A 22,894-nucleotide genomic window follows, 5' to 3' on the forward strand; every position below is an offset into this window, starting at 1 on the left:
AGCTGTTATAGACATTAAATCAATTTTATTAATAAGATGTTGTCTAAAGGTCTGAACTTCTAACCAACAAATTTCTCTCAGATCAAATTCTTGTTTTAAGAAGTCTAAATTTTTAACTTTATTATCAGATAGCAACTGATACCAGTACTTTAATCATTTTCTGTGACTAAATGAGTTCTTTCAGAAGTGGATGACAAAAGCATACCTTGTGTATACATTATAGGGGATATAATAAAATTCCATTCCTTATACTTAGGATGCATGAATATAAAATTACGATAGCTAATAATGTTTAATGGGTAACTAACTACATATTTTGGTGTAATGGATGAAGTACACAATTCTTTTAGTAACCATAACATGGGGTTATTTACAATGATATTTTTATGTATTAAAGAGATTTTCATGAAGTGAATGCTAATTAGTTCCCAGTAATCTTTCCATTTTGCAACATATGACTGATCTATTAACAAAGTAATAACTTTTATAATAGAAGAGATAGTATATAAGTTAAAGTCTGGAAAAGAAATGCCCCCTTGAGACCAGCTATTAGTATGTTTCTTTAATGCAATCCTAGGTCTATTAGGTGCCCATAAGAAATTTAACATTAGTGTATTCAATTTCTTGATAATTATTTTTGTAGGTGGGAGTATTATTGATTGTATTAAGTATAATATCTTGGGGAATATTATCATTTTAATAATTGTAAGTCTCTCTTCCATAGTAAAAAACATATTATTCCAGGTATTGAACTGTACATGCTTGAATGACCATAATCTGCTTTGACCTTCCCTACAATTGGTGCTACTTGGGCTTCTGTTCCGATATCCTCATTTCTTTATCTGTCCTACAGTGTGCATCTTACCACCCATCTCAGTCCTTTCCATTCATCACCTCTAGCTTCCTCATCTGCTCTGCCTTTACTGCCAGGGTTCTGTTTTCTGTGTAATACAGTAGTACTGGTTGCACCACTGTTTTGTATACCTTATTTTTCAGCTTCTTTGGCATTATTGAGTCATATACTACACCTAACAACCCCTCTGATTCTAGCTTGGACCTCCTTATTCAGACTTCCTTTCTCTTAACCACCCCTGCCAGATACTTGAAGCTGTTAACCTGTTCCACTATTTTTCCTTCGGTCTCAATACTCATCTTCGTCTGAACTAAACCATTTGCTGCTATTACAACTGTCTTAACTGAACTTAGCATTTAGTTTTCCATTCCACTCCCCTATCCTTTCCTGCATTTGTTAAGAGTCTGCCTGTAATGACACATCATTTGCGTACAACAACTTTGTTGATCTGTCCTCTCTGACCTGTTTGCTAATGTAGTCTATTACCAATAAGAGGGCTCAGAGATGAACCCTGATGCACCCCTACTCCCACTAGAAACCCCTCTGCGAGTCTTTACACTGTTCACACTTGTGTCACTGGATTCTTGTAGATATCCTGCACTAATTCTACCACTGTTTCTGGGATTTGGAGCCACTGCAGGACTGCCCAAATAAGCTTACTTGGGACCTTGTTATATGCTTTCTCCAAGTCCAGAAATGCCCAGTTGGACTCTTTCCTCACCTCTACCTTCTTCTCAACTCTCTGTCTCACTGCAAACATTAGTCCAGTTGTTGTAGAGCCTGATCTGAATCTAAATTGCTCATCTCTCATCTTACTTTCTACTATTCTGCGTATTTGTGTATTGGTCACCCTCTGTAGAACTTTCATGAAGTGTGACAGTTATGAATGCCTCCTTTGTTCTTGTGTACTGGCGTTAGTTTGCTTATTTTTCAGTCATCTGGGATACACCTTGTTTCTATGCTGCAGTGAGTACCTTCAGGAGCCATTTCTCCCCATCTCGCCCAGTATCTTTATCATATCTGCCATGACCTCATCTGAGCCTGATGCTTTTCCTGACTTCATTTTCCTTAGTGCTGTTCCTACTTCTCGTATGGTGGGCTCCTTCTCTTCTCTCATTGTAGGCTGTGTTTCGAGCAGTAGAGCTTCTGTGGGGATCTCATCATTCAGATGCTGCTGGAAGTACTCCTGCCATCTGCCTTTGATGTTCTATTGATGGGTGAACAAGTTGTTGTTGGCATTCCTTATGAAGGGTGTCTGATCACTGTCTTCTTTGTCTTACAATGTTTGCCTTGCAACTTGATAGAGTTTCTGAGAATATTATCTGATCAAATGTTATTTTTTATTAAACACACCGAAGTGCCAGTAGACGAGATCCATTTCCAAGTAGAACTTACTAACATCTTTTAATCCCAGAAGCTAATAAATAAAACACCAAAAGGATACTACTGTGTAGACTCAAAATGCCATCCCCTTATAGATCCTAACTCTCCCAAAAATATAAAACTTCTGCTGACAACAGATAAAAAAAAATGTAAGATATATACATTTGTGTAAATAATTTTTTTACAGTGCATAAAACACCACTACACAACCATCTGAAAAGCCAAGTGATTGCCATTTGAAGCCAGAGAAAGTTTCTGCTGGCTACTTTGACTTACAGGCCATTTAATGATAGATATTGCCCTCCAGTCAAAAACTCCTGATTCATTACAATATACCCCTACAGTATGCTGATTAATGATAAACAGGAGCTCATCAGGCCATCACCCGCTGTTGCCAAGAAGGCCTGCTGTAAAACAGACTCTTCCCTATTGAATTCTTTGCTGCCTGATCTACAAAATGCTGGGAGATTTGCTTTATTTATGGAAGTCCTTAAAAGCACATTTAACCAAAAATGACACAGAGTAAGTGTTTAATGAACCATGCAAAGTAAGTACACTAATATCCTTTCAGCTGATTTATATTTTATGGAAAACCAAGTCCTAGACAAAAGTACAAAGTTGGCTGACTTTTGAAACCTGTAAATAGAACTTTTTTATTTAGTTAGCCAAATCATTAAAGCTACATTCTTAGGTACAATGTATTATTATGGGACAAAGAGATTAAATATATTATATAATATCAACTTTATTACTTATCTGTATGCCACTTCTTTGTACCAAAGTTACTGTGCCGCTTGTATTTTAATGATTAGTGTGCTTTATTGATTGCTTATCTGAAGTGTTTTCCCTCTGCATATCTGAAGCATTTTGCTTTTGGGCCTGGGTTGTTGATGAAAATAGTCCCTGGACCAGTTCATATACCTGGTTAAATGAATAAATGATTAAAATATTGAGAGCAGTGTGTTTGTAGCAGTGGAAGGAAGTATTAATTCTTCTCTGGCTATGGATGCTTTCCCACCTGCCTGTTTAAACCATGAGTAGACAGATTAGAAAGAAAAGTGAAATGTTCAGGAAACAAATCAGAACCTCAAGCATGTATGACTACCTTTTCAAACAAAACCGACAGCTCAATGTTTTTATTCGCTTAGGTTTTTCAACCATGTGGTCTCTCTCTCTCTCTCTTTTTCCATATGTCCAACAGAATTTCATAAGAAAGCCCAAACTAATCAAACATGCTGGATATATGATCTGATCAGCTTCTTAGTTCACCCCTCCAATGTGGCTCTTGAACTTTGTGCTTTTAATTTCCAGTAGTTCCGCCTTGAGCCTTTTAAAACAATCGAGTATTATAGTCACAGTTCAAACATGTCTCTAAACAATAAGTATTTCTAAAGAAGTGTAAATAGCAAACTATGCAGCATAAGTTAATGTCTGCAGTGATCACATTCATTAAATTCTAGGTATTAAACTGGATATTATAAACACAATAAATGCAGTATATTTTATTTTTGTAATGTTTTGCAAAAACTTAAACCATCTCACTAACCATTCATGCTGCGTGCGTACTGTCAACAGCATTCTGTTCATCCATCTGCAAGTTTTCCTGAGGCTAAGCAGCTCTGTGTCCCTTTGTTATTCATATAGTGAGAAATATGAAGATTATTTCACTATAAACTAGCAGTATATGAACAACATTCAGCATCTCTTTAGTTGCATCAGACAGTCAACAGTCATCCAATATCAAAGCATTTATGTTCCCTTTCATAAGATAATAAGATATACAAGTCAATATGACCATAAGATATATGCACCTCGCCAGTAACCACCCTTAGGCTTTACCACCCCTTTCAAGGAGGGTTGAAGTTGCAGAGTAAATTTAAGGGTACCCATCCAACTGTTCAAGCTATGTTGGAAGGATGACATAGAATTGCATTGCTTGACCTGTATGGGGCACTTATTCCACAACAGAGGGAGGTGCTTGGTGATAAACCTATTCCTCCCTCTTGTTTTATTTATTTCCTGATGGTCGGTTAAGATCTTTTGTTCTATTGTTGGCTGCATTATTTGACTTATTGATAAAAAGGAGGTCAAGGGTATCAGAATCCCAAAGGGGATGGTAAACAAGGCACAAACTTCCCATCAGGATCATATATGACATTGAATAGATGGACAAGAATTCCAGACTTTCCTGGTTGCTAAGATTTTTACCGCCAGAGGAACCTCTCTGTTATTCAAGTTTTTGACTTGCCCAGTAAGATACATGGCAAGAGGTGCAGTATGTTCTGTAATGGGTGTCAACACAGCAGTGTATAAGGGAACAATATAGTTATTTATTTGTTTATTTGTTTACTTACTTATTTATGTGTGTTTACTGGAATAGTCCAACTGGGCATGAAGTCCCTTTTCAGCAAAAGCCCAGGGAGAAAAGCTCCACACAGAATATATTAAGTCTACAAAAGGTTACTGCAAGAGAGTGGTATACGAATATTATTAAAAACATTACTAATAGTTATCGGTTAATGGCTAGAGGGCAAAAAGTACATGTTACAGATATTAGTCTCTTCAATATTTTTATAAGCAGGCTTCATACTGCCATAGGCCATGCAAATATAGTACCATACACAGATGATTCCACACTTACATATGCAGCCCCCACAATATCCAAACTCCAGGAAACCAGTCAAATTTCTTTTACTTAAATCAAAACCTGGCTGAAAAATTCAAACCTGTTCCTCAATCCCAGTAAAACAAAACTGATGCTCTTCACCCCAAAATATTATCTCATTCAAAAACAATCCTTCTTGATTACATCTGCAAACAATACTAAAACAGAGGTAGCACCACATACTAAATTACTGGGCATTGTAATAGTTGACGATCTTAAATTTGATCAATATATTCTTTGAATAATTAAAAAGACTCACCAGAAACTTGACTTCCTTTACAAGGCAAAACAGTTCCTTAAAGAACCAGCTACAAAACCCTACCCTCTTCCTATTTGCTTCCTATCGTCTTATATGCTTCACTTATCTTTACACACCTAAGCTCCACACTAAAATTCAGACTAGCCACGTTAAAAAAGTAGCAAAGTTTACTACTAACACTACACACCAAACTAACCATTGCCAAGTTTAAGCAGCTAAACTGGATAGAACTTAACAACTACCTAATATATTCTCAGCAAGTTATGGAATACAAATTGATGTATTATCCTGAAAAATGTCCTGCATTAAAAAGTATACCATTGCCCTGTATCCCTACAATAGACCTCCATTCTGGTGATAAATTTCTGTTAAGCAGTAGTGAAGCAAATAATTCATTAGGGGACTCACTGTACTCTTGATACATCTCCAAATTCTTAAACACCATTCCTATTCAAGTAAAAATGACTAACAAACTCCCAGTCTGTAAAATCCAGCTCAAACAGTACCTTAGCCAGTCCTGGTCATGCTCACATACATTGTCAGGCTGAGACCTCTACTGAAAGTACAAACGTATTATTACCTATCACTAACTTTTTCCCTTCCTGTACACGAGTCATTAGTCTCATAACAACTTTGCCTCCTGCAAGTGAAACAATACACCCCTCTTCACCTCCCCGTTAAACACTACTTCTTGTGTTTCACTTACTTAAATAGTACATGTGAAGTTGTTCAATCTCGCCTTTGATTCTTCACTGATGGGTCCGGAGACGATCCTCGGCTCCGACACGGCCATTTAGCAAAGCTCAAAGATTACCAGTAGCTCGAGACCAAGCCCCTTATCCCATGATGCATTGCTGGAATTACCTCAGATCTAGTTTGCCACAGCACTGATCTCTTGGTTTCCAGCATTGCTCAAGACTTTTTGTGGGATTTTCTACATATTTGCAAGTTTTTCTTCATATTTCTCTTGTGTATGTTTATATAGCTATTGCTTAGATAGAGTTAGACTGTTCAAAGTGTTCCCCTTTCCCTTTTATAACTTGCTACGTTTTGCGTGACTTGTTGCTTCTTGGCCTTGGCCTCAGTAGTTTAGAATAGTTTAGAACAGTTAGGAGAATATATTTATTCTCTATTGTATTATTATTTAGAGTGGTCCTTTGGGTGTTTGTTGTCAAAGTTGTCAATAGTCTTATAGTGGTTATTTTTCAAATTAGATATTATGTCTGAAGATAAGAAGAAACATCCGAAGTCTGGCTTCAAAAAATGTCCAGACTGCAGACAAAAAATGTCGGTGACAGGTGCACATGTTCAGTGCGTTTATTGTTTGGATGAGGTGCACCTTCAGGAGTCCTGCAGTATCTGCCACTCCTTTTCTATGATGGTGCTGGCTGAGAGGAAGAGGAAACTCATAGATCGAGGTATCCTTAAGTACCCCTTTGTAGAAGCTTTGTCTGACCAGGATGGGGCCAGCAAATCATCAAAATCCTCTAAATCTTCCTCGGAGCCTAATCAAAAAAAGTGGAGTATTCTGTGATTTCAGCTCTACAGCCTTCGTAGCCGACAGTCTGTTCTTTTCGGAGCCAGGACTCTGGCTTGGTACCAGACTCTGAGACTCCCTCTTCACCAATTCTGCAGTCGGCACCATCTGTCCTTTCTTCCAGGTCATCGGTTAGCCTTTCTGATTCGGACATGGATCGACTGGTACAGAAGCTTTTAATGGCACCAGGCCTAACTAAATTGTTGTCGGCTCCGACCCGGGTGTCAGAACCGAAGACCACACTTCCTGACTTGACTACTCCTCCCCCAAGCCATACCGGTTCTTCGGAGCCAGAGAAGGCCAACTTGATGATTGTAGAACCCTTATAGCCGACGGCTGTTCCATTATTGTCAGCTCCATCTGCTCGGACGTCCTTGGTGCTGACCAGGGACTCTAGGAACTGACGCTCCCCTGTCAGATCCAGGGAGGATAGTCGCACTGACTTGTCGGTGCCAACTCTTCCTCTCGGGGCTTCGGCTCGGGTGAACTCGGCTTCTACCTGGGATTCGGAGCCCATGGCATCAGTGCGGGAGGGGATCGTGGTCCACTCCCACTCATCGGAGCTGTGATGCTTTCGAAGTCATGAGGCGGGTGTTTTCTCCAAAGACTTCTTCATCATCAGGTTTGGCTTCTTCTTCCCTTAAAGTGCTTGTGTCTGCTTCTGCTACCATCGGTCATCCCAAGGGTAGAGACCCAGAGCCTCAGCTAGCCCCACTGGATGCTCCCTGCGCTTCTGAGACTTCCCCAGAAGTCCCCACTGAGGAAGTACCCAGAAAGAGACTGTGCAAGAGGAGGCACTTGAACTCCCCACAGGAGTCACTGACATCTGACACCGACTTGGAGGAGTCAAAAGAGTCCCCTTGATCCCCCCTCTGAGGACATCTCCTTTGCAGAGATACTTGAGAACCTTAGGCAGAGGGGTGATTGGCAGTCTGACAGCCCTACTGAGGATGAGTTGGTTCTTCTGAAGGCTTTCGGGTCTCAACCATCCACCTCCTGGGTGTGATGAGCTTATGCAATTGGTCTCTCATAGGGCGTGGGAGTCGCCGGAATCCATGGACCCTGTCTCCCGGAGGCCCAATAAATTTATTTCTGCCCCTGTCGATAAATCCTTTCTGTCCAAAGGAGTTCCTGTTGATGCCATGGTGGTGGTGGCGGTGGCCACAAAGAAGGAATTGTCAGAAACTTCTGCATCTATCCATCCTCCTAACAGTGAGTCCAGGATATGGATAGATATGGGAAACACATGTTCTGTTCAGTGACTTTCACTCTGCGATCACTAAACTATCTGACCCATTTCACCAGACTGCAAAGAGATCTCATTAAGGAGCTGGGAGATTCTCTTCAGGGTACTGTAGCCGCAGGCATCTCTGACAAAGTTTTGGCCCAGCTTACTACCCTTAATTCCATTGTGAACTCGTCCATGCACCTCATATCATATGCGGCTGATGGTTCAAGTAGGGCTGCAGGTACAGGGATTGCTCTTCGCAGGCATGCCTGGATGCACCTCTGTTCCTTTGCAGAGCCTTTCAAGTCTTCATTTGTAAACACCCCCATTTGACAGCTCATCCTTGTTTGAGCCAAAGGTAAAGGAAACATTGACCAGGTGTGAACAGGAAGGAAAGACTCTGTCTGCCATCGGAGTCCATTTTTTCACCCGTACTCGGCCTTTTCCCAAAGGCCAAAGGGGAGGGAAGATGTGGTTCTGTAAAGCCCAAGGAGCCTTTCAGGACACACATAGAGAACCCCCCTCCAGGGGCAGAGGAGGGTGTAATAATGGAAAATGCCGCCCGTGGCAGAGGGAGTCCACAACACCAGGGTGACAGAGATCATTTCTCTGGCCAACTCTACCAGCGCTCCTGAGAAGAGTCCCGACTGCCCTGCTCTGGAGGTGGTCGGAGGTCACTTATCTTTGTACCCAGAAACCTGGTTAGATATCACAAATGACAGATGGGTACAAAGCATCATTTCCAGAGGGTATTTCATATCGTTCTCCGCTCCTCCCATCCCCATCAAAAGAATCTCGGATGTTCCAACCAGTTACAGGGAACAAGCAACCATAGAGGTCCACAGGTTGCTAGAAAAAAAGAGTCATCCAACCAGTCCCAGCAGACCAAATAGGATTCGGAACTTACTCAAGATTCTATTTGGTCCCAAAGAAAACAGGGGACTGGAGACCCATTTTGGACCTCAGCAGACTGAACCAATTTGTAAAAAAAGAAAAGTTTCATATGGTCACACTTCAGTCCATACTCCCCTTTTTGGGGAAGGACAATTGGATGTGCTCGATTGATCTGAACGATGTGTACTACCACATAAAAATGGCCAGACCATCCAGAGATCATTTGCGTTTCCAGCTGGGAGCCAGTCACTACCAGTTTCGAGCCCTGCCCTTTGGTCTCACTACAGCCCCCAGAGTGTTTACCAAATGTATGGCAGTGGCCACGGCTCACCTGAGGCATCTAGGATTCCAGGTGTTTCCGTACCTAGATGATTGGCTCCTTACCTCCACCACCAGGCATCAACTGATTTAGGCAACAAAATCCACTCTGACACTCTGCAACCACTTAGGCATTACGGTCAACTTCGAAAAATGTGCCTTGTCGCCATCTCAGCATATCGTCTTTATAGAGGCAGAGTTAGACATGTCAACTACCACTCTATGTCTTCCGGATGAAAGGGTATCAATTCTTCGCCAGCGTATCATTTCACTGGTTTCAAAGAACAGAGCTCCAGCCGCAGAGGTCTTGAAAGTACTAGGTTTGATGGCGGCAGCAATTTTAGCCATTCCATTGGCCAGGATGCATATCCGGATTCTTCAATGGCTCCTGTTCATGCAATGGTCTTTCCAGGAGTTGCCAGTGAACCATATGATTCTGATTACAAACTCTTGCAAGAGGGATCTTCAGTGGTGGTTGACATCTCTACATGTCACAATAGGGTGCCCCTTTGTACTTCCCCCTCTAGTAGCCACTGTGACCACGCATGCTTCCAATAGGGTGGGGGTGGGGGGGCATTTTCAGGGAAAGACTGCCCAAGGCACATGGATAGATCAAGAGTCACATTTGCATGTCAGTGTCCTACAGATGAGAGCAGTACTTCTGGTGTTGCAGTACTTTCAGGACTCTCTCCCTTTAGGGACAATTGTCATACAGACAGACAACATGTCAGTGGTCTGGAATGTGAACAAACAGGGCAGGACCAAGTCTTACCCCCTTTGCTGAGAAACCCTCAGAGTTTGGCAGTGGGCTGTGTCATCCCAGAGCTTTCTGTTGGCAGCGCACATCCCAGGGAGATCCAACATGATAGTGGACAAGCTGAGCAGGGCAGTATTGTTGCCACACGAGTGGTCCCTCAAACAGGAGATTGCGGACAGGATTTTCCACAAATGGGGCCAGCCTTGCTGCGATCTTTTTGCCAGCCACATCAACACCAAATGCAGAAGCTACTTTGCCCTGATCCCCCCTCCAGGACAACCCCTGAGGGATGCACTCATACATGATTGGCCCCCGGGTCTCCTCTATGCATTTCCCCCAATTCCGCTGAACCCAGATTTTTACAGAAAGCAAAGTTGCTAGGAAGGACTGTCATTCTTATAGCCCCTCATTGGCCTTGGCAGATTTGGCTTCCAATTTTTACCATCATCTCTTGGAGGATTCATGGACCTTGGAACCCAGTACCAGACCTTCTGACACACCTGTCAGGGGACCTCCATCATTCCTTGCAGTCACTGAAGCTAACTGCTTGGCTGCTCCAGTTCCCTGTATAGCCAGGCTTCATAATCTTTCAGATGACACAAGTCAAATTGTGTTGGCTTCCCACAAAATTTCCACCATAAAATTGTATCGGAGTAAGTGGAAAGGATTTTCCATTTGGGCTTCTAACAAAAACCTTGATCCTTACCAAGCTCCATTGTCATCCATTCTAGAATTCTTGACTGAGATTTTTCATGAAGGAGCGGCAGCTGCTACTGTTAGGGTCAAGTTAGCAGCTATATCTAATTTTCATCTAGGTATTGATGGACTGAATGTTATGCAACACCAGTTATCAAAGGCCTTCCTCAAAGGTACCTTTCACATGAGACCTCCAGTGAAGACTCCTTATTCTCCCTGGAGCTTGAATTTCATGCTTTCCCATATTATTCTTTCTCCCTTCAAACCAACATCTTCTTGTGAGCTCAAGTTTCTGTCATGGAAAACTTATTTTTCTAGTGGCCATTACTTCTGCCCGAGCTTCAGGCATTATCTATCAAGCCTCCATATATGATTTTTCATCCTGACAGAGTATCCCTTAGGACTAACCCTTCTTTCTTGCCTAAAGCATGTTCTGAGACAAAATCAATCAAGTTATTGAGTTGCTCGTTTTCTCCCCCAACCATACCAACAAATTAGAATACATGCTGCACAAACTTGATGTTTACAGACAGCTTAGATATTGTCTGGACAGAACTAAAGATCAGAAAGTCATACCAGCTTTTTGTTTCATTCTCTGAAGCCAGAAAAGGTAGACCAGTGGCTGAAACAACCCTTTCAAAGTGGCTTTCAGATTGTATCACCTACACTTACTCATCTGCTAATAGGTCTTTGTTGCATAAAGTGAAGGCACATTCAACCAGAGCAGTCTCTACCTCTTCGGCCTTTCAAGCCAAGTTACCTCTTGACAATATCTGTGCTGCAGCCACTTGGTCTAAGCTTCACACTTTTATCACTCATTACAAAATGGACAAGGTTTCCAGGGACAGGGCTTCCTTTGGTTCTATGGTCTTGAAAAATGTACTCCCGTGAGCCACCCAGGATTTAGGGTGCTAGGGACGCTACCCATCAGTGAAAAATGAATAGCGAGATTGAACAACTTCACATAAAGAAGTTATGTACTCACCATAACGTTCCATGTGAGTTGTTCCATCTCGTCTTCATTCTCACGTCCCTCGCTCCTTCCCCCACCTGGCTGATGGTTGACCTGGAGACTGACTTCATCCTGGTTATTCAGTGTTTCTTCCTGTCTGGGGAGATTAGTCCTCTTACTAGGATATGGTACACGCACCAAACAAGATCTGAGGTAATTCCTGCAATGTATCATGGGATAAGGGGTTTGGTCTCAAACAACTTGTAATCTTTGAGCTTTGCTAAACGGCCATGTCGGAGCCGAGGATCGGCTCCGGACCCATCAATGAAGAATGAAGACGAGATGGAACAACTCACATGGAACGTTTTGGTGAGTATATAACTTCTTTTTCTCATCCAACACATCTAACTGTCCTTATGCAATGCCCTACCCTTCTCATGCATTCCCTGTATACCTAAGGTGTAAACCTTCCAGATACACAAATTAAGAACAGGCAGCCTAGGTAGAACTAATCCTATACCCTGCACTCTCACTTGTGCTGTTACAACTGTCCTCCTATACAATACTCCTATCTCTCCTCGGCATCATTTTATAACTCACATCTCAAGTATACCTTTCATTACATCTTTTGAACTCTTTACAGACCTTTCTGTACTGACATGTAAGACCACTAAAGTTCTTTACAATGCTTCCCTTCTATAGTATAAATCCATTTACTTTATTTTTTCAGAGAAATGTAACTGTTTTTTTTTTTTTTTTGAGAGGTGTCTGAAATTTGCTTGTTAACTGTGATGAGACTTTTTTCCCAGAGGCTTCGCTGAAAATAGGCTCTGCCCAGTTGGACTTTCCTCATCAACAAAGAAAAATAAATAAATAAATAAATAGAATATCTGCGTTCCTTTTGCTGTTGTGTAACAGCTCTTGAGCTCTTGTGATAGCAAACCATGTTTCCTTTATCCATGCTTCAGGTACTTTCTTTCTTCCCATGATTTGTTAAAGGAGCAAATTGGTGTTGGTAGTTGTCCATTCAGTTTTAAGAATGTTGATGTAAATTCCATCAGACTCTTGTTTCTTTGTTGTATTCCATTTTGTGAGTTCTTTTATTACTGCTGTTCTGTGAAAGAAGTAACTATCTTGTCTTGGTAATGTCTTTTGAGAAAACACTGCCTTTCTGTTTCTTTGCAAATGCTTGCAGACATTTCATTTAATAGCCCTGCTTTCGAATTGTCTAATTCTAACAAAAATATTCACCTTTAATAAAGTGTAGTTTATTTATATATATATATATATATATATATATATATATATATATATATATATATATATATGTGTGTGTGTGTGTGTGTGTGTGTGTATATATTTTATATGTACCTCACAACTTCATTTTAGGAACATCTGACTTTCAGGTTTTATTCCAGAAAATTTTTCCACAGCCACCATTAAATCTAGTTTACTGTCCTGGTTAGTTCTGTTTGTCCAAGACTATGACATGGGTTGTTGTGAAAAGGATACTTTTGGAGCTAACCCACTTGACCAATTAAACCAACAGTAAATAAATAACAAGACCAAGAGACCTTTGTTCAGGATTCACAAAAATAAGGATATTTAGTTAGTGCCTTACTTTAGCAGGTGCTTGTGTATGTTGGACCTACACAGAGGTGATCGTATGTAGCTGATTTCTCGTGTGCCCCACCCTTCATGCCTCCGTTTGCAGACTGCACTGCCAGGAGGTGACAGAGCAGTGTGGGACTCCACATCTGCATTCCAAAATCAGAGGACTAGTTAACAACCATTCATCTCATCTGCTTGACCAGCTCATTTGATGTTTAAGATTACTTGTTGAACCAGGGTTAATACAACCATAATGGATTTTGTACCTCTGCATCAGTGTAGATTGCTAAACTGTAATTTATAAAAAGACAACTGTGTCACATGTGTAATGTAGTTCTATGTTATATATATAGGTATTTTGTATATATATATATATATATATATATATATATATATATATATATATATATACTCATGCCTATACTGAGTGATATATATGTTCATACATGAACATACATAAACAAGTTCTTGTTATGTAATGTTAAGCATGCTATGTTCATGTAATATAAAACATAAGACAATGTAACCCATAACATAAATGTTTTATAAAGTAATGTCGGTTATGGTTTTTGTTTGTATTTCATACCTATGTTCACATAAGAAAGATGTTTAACTGCTTAATTAATTGGTTTGATGTCTATTCTTCAGTTTGTTTTGCTGCCGTGTCTTTTTCTCACTTTTGTCTTCTCTAATTGTTACTGTTCTCTTTTCTGCTTCTGACACTTTTCTAAGCCTCCTTAAATCCCATTTGTTTCCGAAGCTTGTGTCAAAATCTGGTTTACTGTGATGTCTTTTTGAAGTAAATTACTGAAAAGTACCAAACAGCACTCAGTCATTTTTGATTAATTCCATGTAAAACTCTTGGTGTAATATCATTCAGGTTTTTATTTCCTTTTAAAGGTAATATAACTTTGTTTTAAATGGTTCAATACATTCATTAATTAGGCATTTTATTGCTGTTGTGTTTTATTAAATAGCTGTCCACAATGAGTCTTGTAACAGAGGTTCGAAACTGCTTACCCACTGATTTTCAACTCTCTTCTGATAGCAGTATAAGCTGTATAAAGACTGAATTAAAGTCTGGCTTTCTGTATCCTCCAAGTAAGTACTTCCATCGTTGCAATAAGCATGCTTCTTAAAACTAATAATTTTTTCCAGTTTTATGTTGTTTTCCAGATACACAGTAAGCGTGTATATTGCCTTTTTAAAACAGTAACATACCACAGAGCACATTAATTCATTTTCAAGTGATAAGGTACATCAGTGGTTCTGTCATTGGTCAGAAGGTGTGGCACTTACTAGGTAAAATCAATGTGTCCCCTTGCACTAAAATTAGCCGTATATAAGCAGAAAGGAGAGGGATGAGCATGGTGTGCATTGAATGGGTCAGACGCATACACCTGGGTTTATATAATAGATTGAAAGTACGAACATGCTAATGTATCTAATATGGTTTAGTACATTTTAGTAAATGTGAGCACTGTCACTTTAAAAGTCTGTAATTTCATTGGCGCCAAAAAGATTTTAAAAGGACTATTTTGTGTGTTATCAGTAGTTCTGATGAAGTCTGCATTTAGCGGATGAAAGCGCTTAACTGTTACTATAGTGTGTTTAAGTGAATGTTGTTGTGCTTCTTCGTTGATGAATAAACATCGTTGTGGACAATTTAACTCTTGTGCCTTATTCGAGTAAGTGCCAGCAAGCATATCCATTATAGCAGTGACGGAGAGTTTCCGTTTGTTTCGTGGATTTCTGGTGTTGTTATTATACACCTGGGTTTGTCACACCACATTCGTGTCATAGCCTTCATGGGGCATATGAGAAAATGCACTCACTCACAGGGAAAGGCAATGCATTTGGTTGTGTCAGGATATTAGCCAGCAGAGGAGGGGATATTATTTTGCTGAATGCTTATTTGACTGAATCACAAATGGTCAAATGGAAAACTCATCTGACTGACTTACAATTGATAATAAAGTGTAGAATTCTAGACGGCATGTGGTGGAGGCATTTTTTATCATAGACGTTAAGGAAATGGGTCCAGAAGAACATGCATGGATAGGCAATGGCCACTGTCATGTCATACCCCTTGATCTATATATGTCTGTGTTTTGTGCACAAGCACTAGTTCATTCTGTATGATGTCCCCCCCCCCCAAGGCTGTGCAACTGTAGGGTTACTATATATATATATATATATATATATATATATATATATATATATATATATCAGTAAGGGGGGTGTGGGGGTGAAGACCCCTACTTGGGGGGTACAGGAGGGCTTGTCCCCTACAAGAAAAAGTATTTTAGTGTCTATGTTTGTGAAAAATGTTTTGTATCAATTGTATTTCAGTTAAATGAGCTTTCAGTCAATTGTGTTGAGTGATTTCTGATTCAATCAAACGAGCATTGAATCAAATGACATATATAATCAAGTTATTGCTTCTAAATGCACTAATTTTCTTTTTTTTTCTGATTCAGATATCCATGCAAGTACACAGGTTGGCCAGTTTAATGGCCAGATTATCAGCAATATTGTACCAATGCACCCAGCTTTTAGGAGTAAGTATTACTATGAGATTGCATCTGTTATCTCCTACTTTTCTCTAAAAGGAATGTGAAATTTAACCAGTATTTCTCAAGGCCAGACATTTATTAAGTAAAACTGAGTAGAATAGGGAAGATGTATATAATGTTCATAGGTTCATAGGTAAGTACTAAGCTATCTGCCCAAGGGCATCTATAAGCCTAGCCAGAATGTGTTGGCTTTCACCACCCCCTTAGATTAGTTCCCTGTGCCTCTGTCCAACAGAGCTATTAGTTCCCTGTGCCTCTGTCCAGCAGAATCACTGCAGTGATCCCCGGGGTAGATTTTCTGCTTCCCATCCACTCATCAAGGTTTCTCTTGAAGAGTATTAGTGAGGGGCTCTGCTGAGACAGGAATCTATCCCTCCAGTACAGCAGAAGTTTCTTCAGTCGGGCTGCATAGGGCATCTGTTTAAGGCCAGTAATCCTCTTGGTGAGGTACTTACTGTGGTCTTTCCAGCTGTTGCAGGTGTCTTGTAAGGTACATCCCAAATTGAGCGTTGTACTCTATGATGGATCTGATGAGTGATGAGTAGTGGGGCACAATAACCTCTTTTGTTCTAGATGCGAACCCTTTTGTGATTAGGTGGGCCACATAGAAGGATTTTCTAACCACCTTGGCAATATGATTATCAAAGGAGAGATTACTGTCTACTTGGGTCCCCAGATCCCTTATTACATTTTCTGTATTTGGGGGACTACCATGTATGTGGTAGTTCACAGGTACTTTGTTTTTTTCCAAAGGGGATGACTATGCACTTTTTGGCATTTAGCTTGAGGTCATGATTTTGACACCAGGTATCTGTCTCAGTGAGACCCTTCGAGAGGATGTCTGTATCATCCAGAAAGTCAATTATGGCCCCCAGTTTGCAGTTGTCTGTGAACTTGATCATCCTCCTGTGCTTGCCTGTACCTCTGAGAATTATATAGCGAACAGGAGGGGTCCCAGGACTGAGCCCTGGGGGACACCACTTGTAACCAGTTTAGAGTCGGACCTAGAGTCTGCAACTCTCACCATGTCATTCTATCCGTGAGCCAATTGGCAACCCATCTGGTGACGTAGGGGTTTATGTTCAGGCTGGTGAGCTTGTCTATAATACCAGAATGGGGAATGGTGTTGAACGCCTTTGCGAGGTCTAGGTAGGCTGTGTGGACCTCCTTTACCTCATCTAAAGCCTACGTAACTGTTTCAAAGAGGTCCATCAGATTTAGGAGTCATGATCTGCCCTTAACAAAGCCAAACTGGGTAGGGTCCAATGTTTGGAGGTTCCCAATGTCTCTGTTAATGAGTTCCATGATGATGCGCTCCATAGCCTTGCAGACCAGGCTAGTCAGGCTTATAGGGCGATAGTTCCCGGGGGACTGCTGTGGCTCCACTTTTGTGGAGCGGGATAACTGTTGCTGTGCGCCACTCTATGGTTATGTAGCCTGTAGAGAGGCTGAGTTTGAACAGTGTGTTTAGGTGAGGGGTTAGTTCATTTTGGAGCTCGTGTAAGACACTGCCCGGGACACTGTCCGGTCCCATTGAAGCTGTGTTTTTGGCTTTAGATAGGGCTGTTTTAACCTGTGTGTCAGTGATTGCTTGGGCTCTACATTCTTCTGGTATGGTTATGGGCCCTTTAGGGGGTGAGAGGGGGTGAAGTTTGTACTAAACCTGTATGAAACAGTGAGGATTTTCTGCAGAATTGGAAGCAATCATGGAATCAGATAGGTCTCACCCTGATATAACTAATACCCGGGAATGCTGTCATTGTGCAGCTGGAACTTGAAGGTAAAATTCAGACTTTGTAAGATAAACTACACAAATTTTCCAGTGGACGTCAGAACCAGTTTTTTGAAAAACAGGCTTGATTCTGCCATCTCATAACTTGATAAGTCTAAGAAAACAAAATTAGTGAATGCTATTGTGCTGTCCAGAATTATGAACTGGATGATATTTTTTTTCTTGGAGAGGAAACAAAAGAAAAACAAGTTTTAGGCAAAAGGAGATGGAGGTTTGAGATCGTCTCTTGGAAAATAAGTCAGTTTTGCCTGCAAAGGCTTATATTAGAGAGTCAGAAATGAAAGTTGATTGTGTGACCTGTGATTTGTGCCTACACTCGTGTTCTTATACTGGTACATTGAACAAGAAAATTCAGTAATGTGATGTTGGTAAAGCAGGCCAAAGGTAAATTGTAACCTATCGGCTGGAATCTTAAACTTACTTTCTCTAAAAAAAAAGGTCATCTACCAGTAAGGGGAACATATCACATGCAATGCAGAGCCATCCCAGTAGATCAGTAATTTGTTTATTAAGATTTCATCTTTGCAGTTGGACATTTGTGAATTTGGCCTACTCAACAAGGGACCCATGTTTTTGTCCATTCAATAGATTATTTATTTCCTTGCTTATTTTTTGATCTGTATTTGTTACATAAAAATTGAAATTCAAGGTTTTATTTAAAAATATGAACAATGTAGAATGTTTTAAAAAAGCATTCTACAATTATTTTGCCATGTAATGATAAAATTGCTGTCTGAAATTTTTGTGAAAAGGATTTAAGGAAATTAGGTGAACATGGATGATTTGCTTGATCTGGTAATCTAACAAGGAAAGAAAGAGAGGCCTGGCCAGCATGAATGAATTACTTACAGATAGGACTGCATATTTATGGCTAGATATTTATCCCATGATCAAATATGTTCATTTAAGATGCTATGTAATTTACTGTTGGAAGATGATATACATGATAAGTGCCCATTTTGTGAAATATTGCATCCCAAGTGGCCTGTTTTTGTCAGACAACCCACAATTCATAAAAATCTGCTGGATCCCCTTATGTGCCTAATTGTCTCTTGGGGAATGTGTTTTTCACAGAATGTATTTTTGTACTATGCAAACTAATTTTAAATCTCCATTGACGTATAGAATATATATACTCATGTTTAACACTTTCTAAGAGAATTAGTAAATTGTGTTTAATTTAGTTATGGGTAATATTAGCATTGATACTGAAATACAATATGGGCTCCGTTAAGTACATTAAATGTTCTCTTTGGAAAAGCTAGACTGCTCAAAGTAAGTTTGCACAAGCTGTTATGCTTCTAATGACTGCTTGAAGCCAGTAGTAGAATGTTGTGTTCTGCATCCTCCACTCCCTTTGGTGGGTACCTGGTTTTAAGCTACCTGTCCCCCTTCCCTTGCAAACTGCTTTAATGCCTAACTTACCTTTAGGACTATGGTTTTCAGTGGCATAATCTGGAGTAAAGCCCCAAATACAAACAAAACTAGCTGCATTGCTTTGGTGTATTGTTTTTAAATTGTAAAATGCATTTACCTTTCAGGCTTTGCTGTTTTCCAACTCGACTAGCTGCAGTCATTCATATCTTTAATACTGATCGTCTATGTAATTAGTGTCCCTGCTTTTAAGCATTACTATTTCTCTCCTTCTAGTTCTCTTCTACTTTAGTTAACGTTTCCATGAAGACTTCGTTCTGTGACGAGCTCAGCTTAGCTCTTTCTTATTGTCAGCCACAACATGGCTGTTATGAAATCAGTGGCTTCTGTGGTTGCTATCCTTAATGAAGTCATACTTACTTTCAAATGTATGCTTCATCTTATTAATGCTGTTATTTTATTAAGACTACAGTTGTTGTTACTAAAACGTATTCATTCCCGGAAAGATTTGAATCAACTTTGGAGAAATGTAATAGGTCCTATTTAATAGTGCTTGTTTTAATGCAGAACATTTTTAGTATCTATCTACTGAGAGTCAGAAATGTATTTATTTTCATTTATGAATACCTTATTTTTATATTTATTTGTATCTCTTAAGCAGTCAGTTTATTTTTGTCAGCTGTGCATAGCCACGTTTCACTAAATGTATTTATTTGATTTTTCTTGTTATCTTTTATTCCACTGATTGCACCTTCTTAAGCAGGGTCATCAAAAAAAAGTGATACTAGTGTTTTATTTGAAGTCACCCAGTAAATAAACATGAAACTGTAAATACACAGCTTAGCTGCATGTAAAACATTAAGCATATGATTGCTCAAGAAAGATATACCCAGGGATTCAGAAAGAACTCCACCACTCATTTTATGGGCTGCTATAAAAAGCCCCTGTATTTTGCAATTCAGAGATGCATTAGCCACAATGCGTAAAGACCTCCTTTTCACACACAATGTACACATTCAAAAACACACACACACACACACACACACACACACACACACACACACACACACACACACACACACACACAAAAAAAACCCTTAACCTATCCCTGTGTTGTCAGAAATCTCCAATGTCTTTTTTCCCTCACAAATCATGGAGGATTACAATCAGTCATTTATGCCAGACATTGGAGATGTTCATCATATTGATCACTGCTACAGCAGACTTAGTTCCATGGTTATGTGCTGCCAAGGATATAACAGACGGCCAGCTTCTAAAGCTTCAGGACAACTTCCATATGCCCAAACTGTCACACAGCATAAGCTGTGCTAACTAAAAGACAAGTTTGGGTGTAAAACCCTTTAGAGCTTTACTGCCACCAAAGAATATGCTCCTGTAAGGCTTTTTTTGGATCGACGGCTGACTTGTGCTTTCCTTTGCTAGACAGATAAGTTCACTTTGGGGAAAAAACTTCCATGTTTTAATCTTGTAGATGTTTTATTACTTTCCTCTTCATTAAGGTTATTTTAAAGTTAGGAGTGTTTTATTTTAATATTCTGTCTTGAGACTGTAACATACATTTAAACAGGGCACTCGTTTTTTTCCTGTCAGTTTAAAAGTAACTGAAAACATTTTTTCTGTGGGAAAATCATGTTTATTTTTCTTTTGTGGGACTTGCATTATATTTTAAAGTGCTTTTTACAGAGTTTTTTCTGTGAAAAAGGTAACTTTTGTGCACTGGTAGTAGTGTTTACCTTCAATTGCTGCTTGTCTTCCCTGGGAAAAAGGCACCATTTTTGGCTTGGCCATGGAACAGACTACTGGTCCCATCATCAGTCCTTCCAGCCACAAAAAGAAAAAAAATTAAGCACACAGCCTTTGTCACCACAGCAGGCTACAGTTTGCCTCAGCTGTAGGTGAGTGACTCTACTGTGGCCATTTGTTGTATCTCAGACCACTCCTCTTTTATCCATGATCCCTCTGGTGTAGCACCTACAGCCGCTATGTACTGGGAGAGGGGGTTAGACACGTCTTCTGTAGCTGTTGGTGGTCCCCTCAGTGGGAAAGGGAGAACCACTCTTGTTGGTCCTGGGAAAGGAACAAAGGTTTCCCTGTTGTGTCAAATTGCTGTTCCCATTCCTGGGGAAGTAGCTATGCCAATGGTAACATGGCTGGCCCCAATTTTCTGTCAATAGAAAACCAAGCATCTATCTATTCCTCCTCAAATTTCTTTGGATATGAATATGGCTTAGGGTTCACTTCAGGCTGTTGATCCTTCTTGTAAAGTAGTTTCTGGTGAAAGAAAGACATTCCTCTTTTCCTGAAGATATTCAAGATTCTGAATTTGAACAGGAATATGCAGGGATGGATACCATTTTTTTGCTTAGATTTCTGACTCAGAGGAGAGCTGAGTTTCTGATTCTCCCTGTGGGGGTTTCTGTTTCTCTGACACTATTGCTAGAATGTGCCAGTGTTTTCAGTGCGAGAACATGGAGGTTTCTCAGTCCTCCAGAAGATACTATGAGTTGTCACAGAAGGATTTTCCTGAACCTACACCCATTCCTCCTGATTCTGTCAACGTTAGAGGATCTATGTGTTACTGCCTGCCATCCTCCCAATAGTAGGAAAGCTACCCCTAAATAGGCAGATAGGGTGTATAACATTCCTCAGTCTTTTATATTTTAATACACTATTCCCAAACGTGATCCAGCAGCTATAGCTTTAGTTGATCGTACTGATGCTAAGCACTTACTTAATTCCAATCCTACTCTTTCTGATAAGGATGGGAAAATTATTGATAGTTATGTGGGAAAAAATGTATACTTCTGATACTTTGATTTTCAGAATTTTGAATTGTTAGGCTCATATTTTAAAGTTTCTTCTGACAAATTGTAAAAGTATGAGGAATGTTTTGTCTGTAGTTTCTTATGAGAAAAAAATTGCTTTACATAACTTAGTTTCTTCTCTTGCATGGGTCGCTGCTCATTGTTTACAGTCTGTGTATGGCTCTGTTGGTATTTCTGCAAGGGCTATGCCTACATTCTCAGAACCTCCCACGTGTTGTTACAAATGAGGTTTTAAATTCTCCCTTGGCTAGAGATTTAGTTTTTGGCCCTTCTGCAGGAGAGATGATAAAAAAATGTGATGAAAGGGGCAAGCTGATCTAGGGAATCTCTAAGATTTATTAGCCCTCCTTTACCAAATTGTTCAAGGAATTTTTTTTTTTATCTTCTTATCAAGTCTTGGCAAAAACAATGAAGTCTCAGCAAAATTCTGGTAAACAGACGTTTAAGAAGAAATGTAAAGGGAGTTCCAAAGGGAAATCTTAAACCTCCCTAAACCAAAGAGAGTCCAACAAGTCTGAATGACTGTTCAAGAGACCATGCAAACCTGTCCCACCCTGGCCCCTTTTTTCTTCCATAAAATCTGAATCCTCATTTTTCTTTTTTGGCAGCAGATTGTTTCAGACAAGTGAGTTTTGAAAATCATTCATCAGGGTTACAGATGGCAGTGGAAGGAAATTCCTCCTTTCCAGGCATCATTCCTCATATTCTTCATCAGACTCTTTTATTTCCACCCATTTTGGCACCTATTTAATTAGGACATGCCGAAGACACTAATGGAGGTAAGAAAGCCTGCTACTAGAAAATCATATATTAGCAAATGGAAAGGGTTTTACAGTTAGTGCCAACAACATACCCAGCACTTATTCGGGGCTAGTTGTTCTCTGGTTTTACAATACTTACTATCCTATAGCCTTTCTTATTCCTGTGCTAAGGTTAGTATATCATCCATTTCAACTTGTGTGCCCATGGATTATCCTCTTTTAATGCAGTCTCGTGTCAAAATGTTTAAATGGTTTTGAAAGACATTTTGCAAAAGAAGCCTCCAAGAAAACCGTTATATTCTCCTTGAGATTTTGTGTTAGAGAAGTTAACACTTGCTCCATTTGAACCATCTAATCTAGCTGATTTGAGGCTGTTAACATGGAAAACAGTT

General features: G+C 39.9%; 1 protein-coding gene across 1 annotated transcript in view; it reads left to right on the forward strand.

Moving 5' to 3' along the window:
- ENPP1 (ectonucleotide pyrophosphatase/phosphodiesterase 1) overlaps nt 1-22,894 on the forward strand; it is a 1,288,649-nt gene that overhangs the window by 1,200,004 nt on the left and 65,751 nt on the right. Inside the window, exons 21-22 of the mRNA XM_044063702.1 lie at nt 14,131-14,254; nt 15,634-15,714. Coding sequence (XP_043919637.1) covers nt 14,131-14,254; nt 15,634-15,714 — 205 coding nt within the window. The remainder of the gene's footprint in view (nt 1-14,130; nt 14,255-15,633; nt 15,715-22,894) is intronic.

The sequence above is a fragment of the Protopterus annectens genome, chromosome 1.part0, assembly GCF_019279795.1.
Source record: "Protopterus annectens isolate FY-2018-M chromosome 1.part0, PAN1.0, whole genome shotgun sequence".
NCBI lineage: Eukaryota > Metazoa > Chordata > Ceratodontiformes > Protopteridae > Protopterus > Protopterus annectens.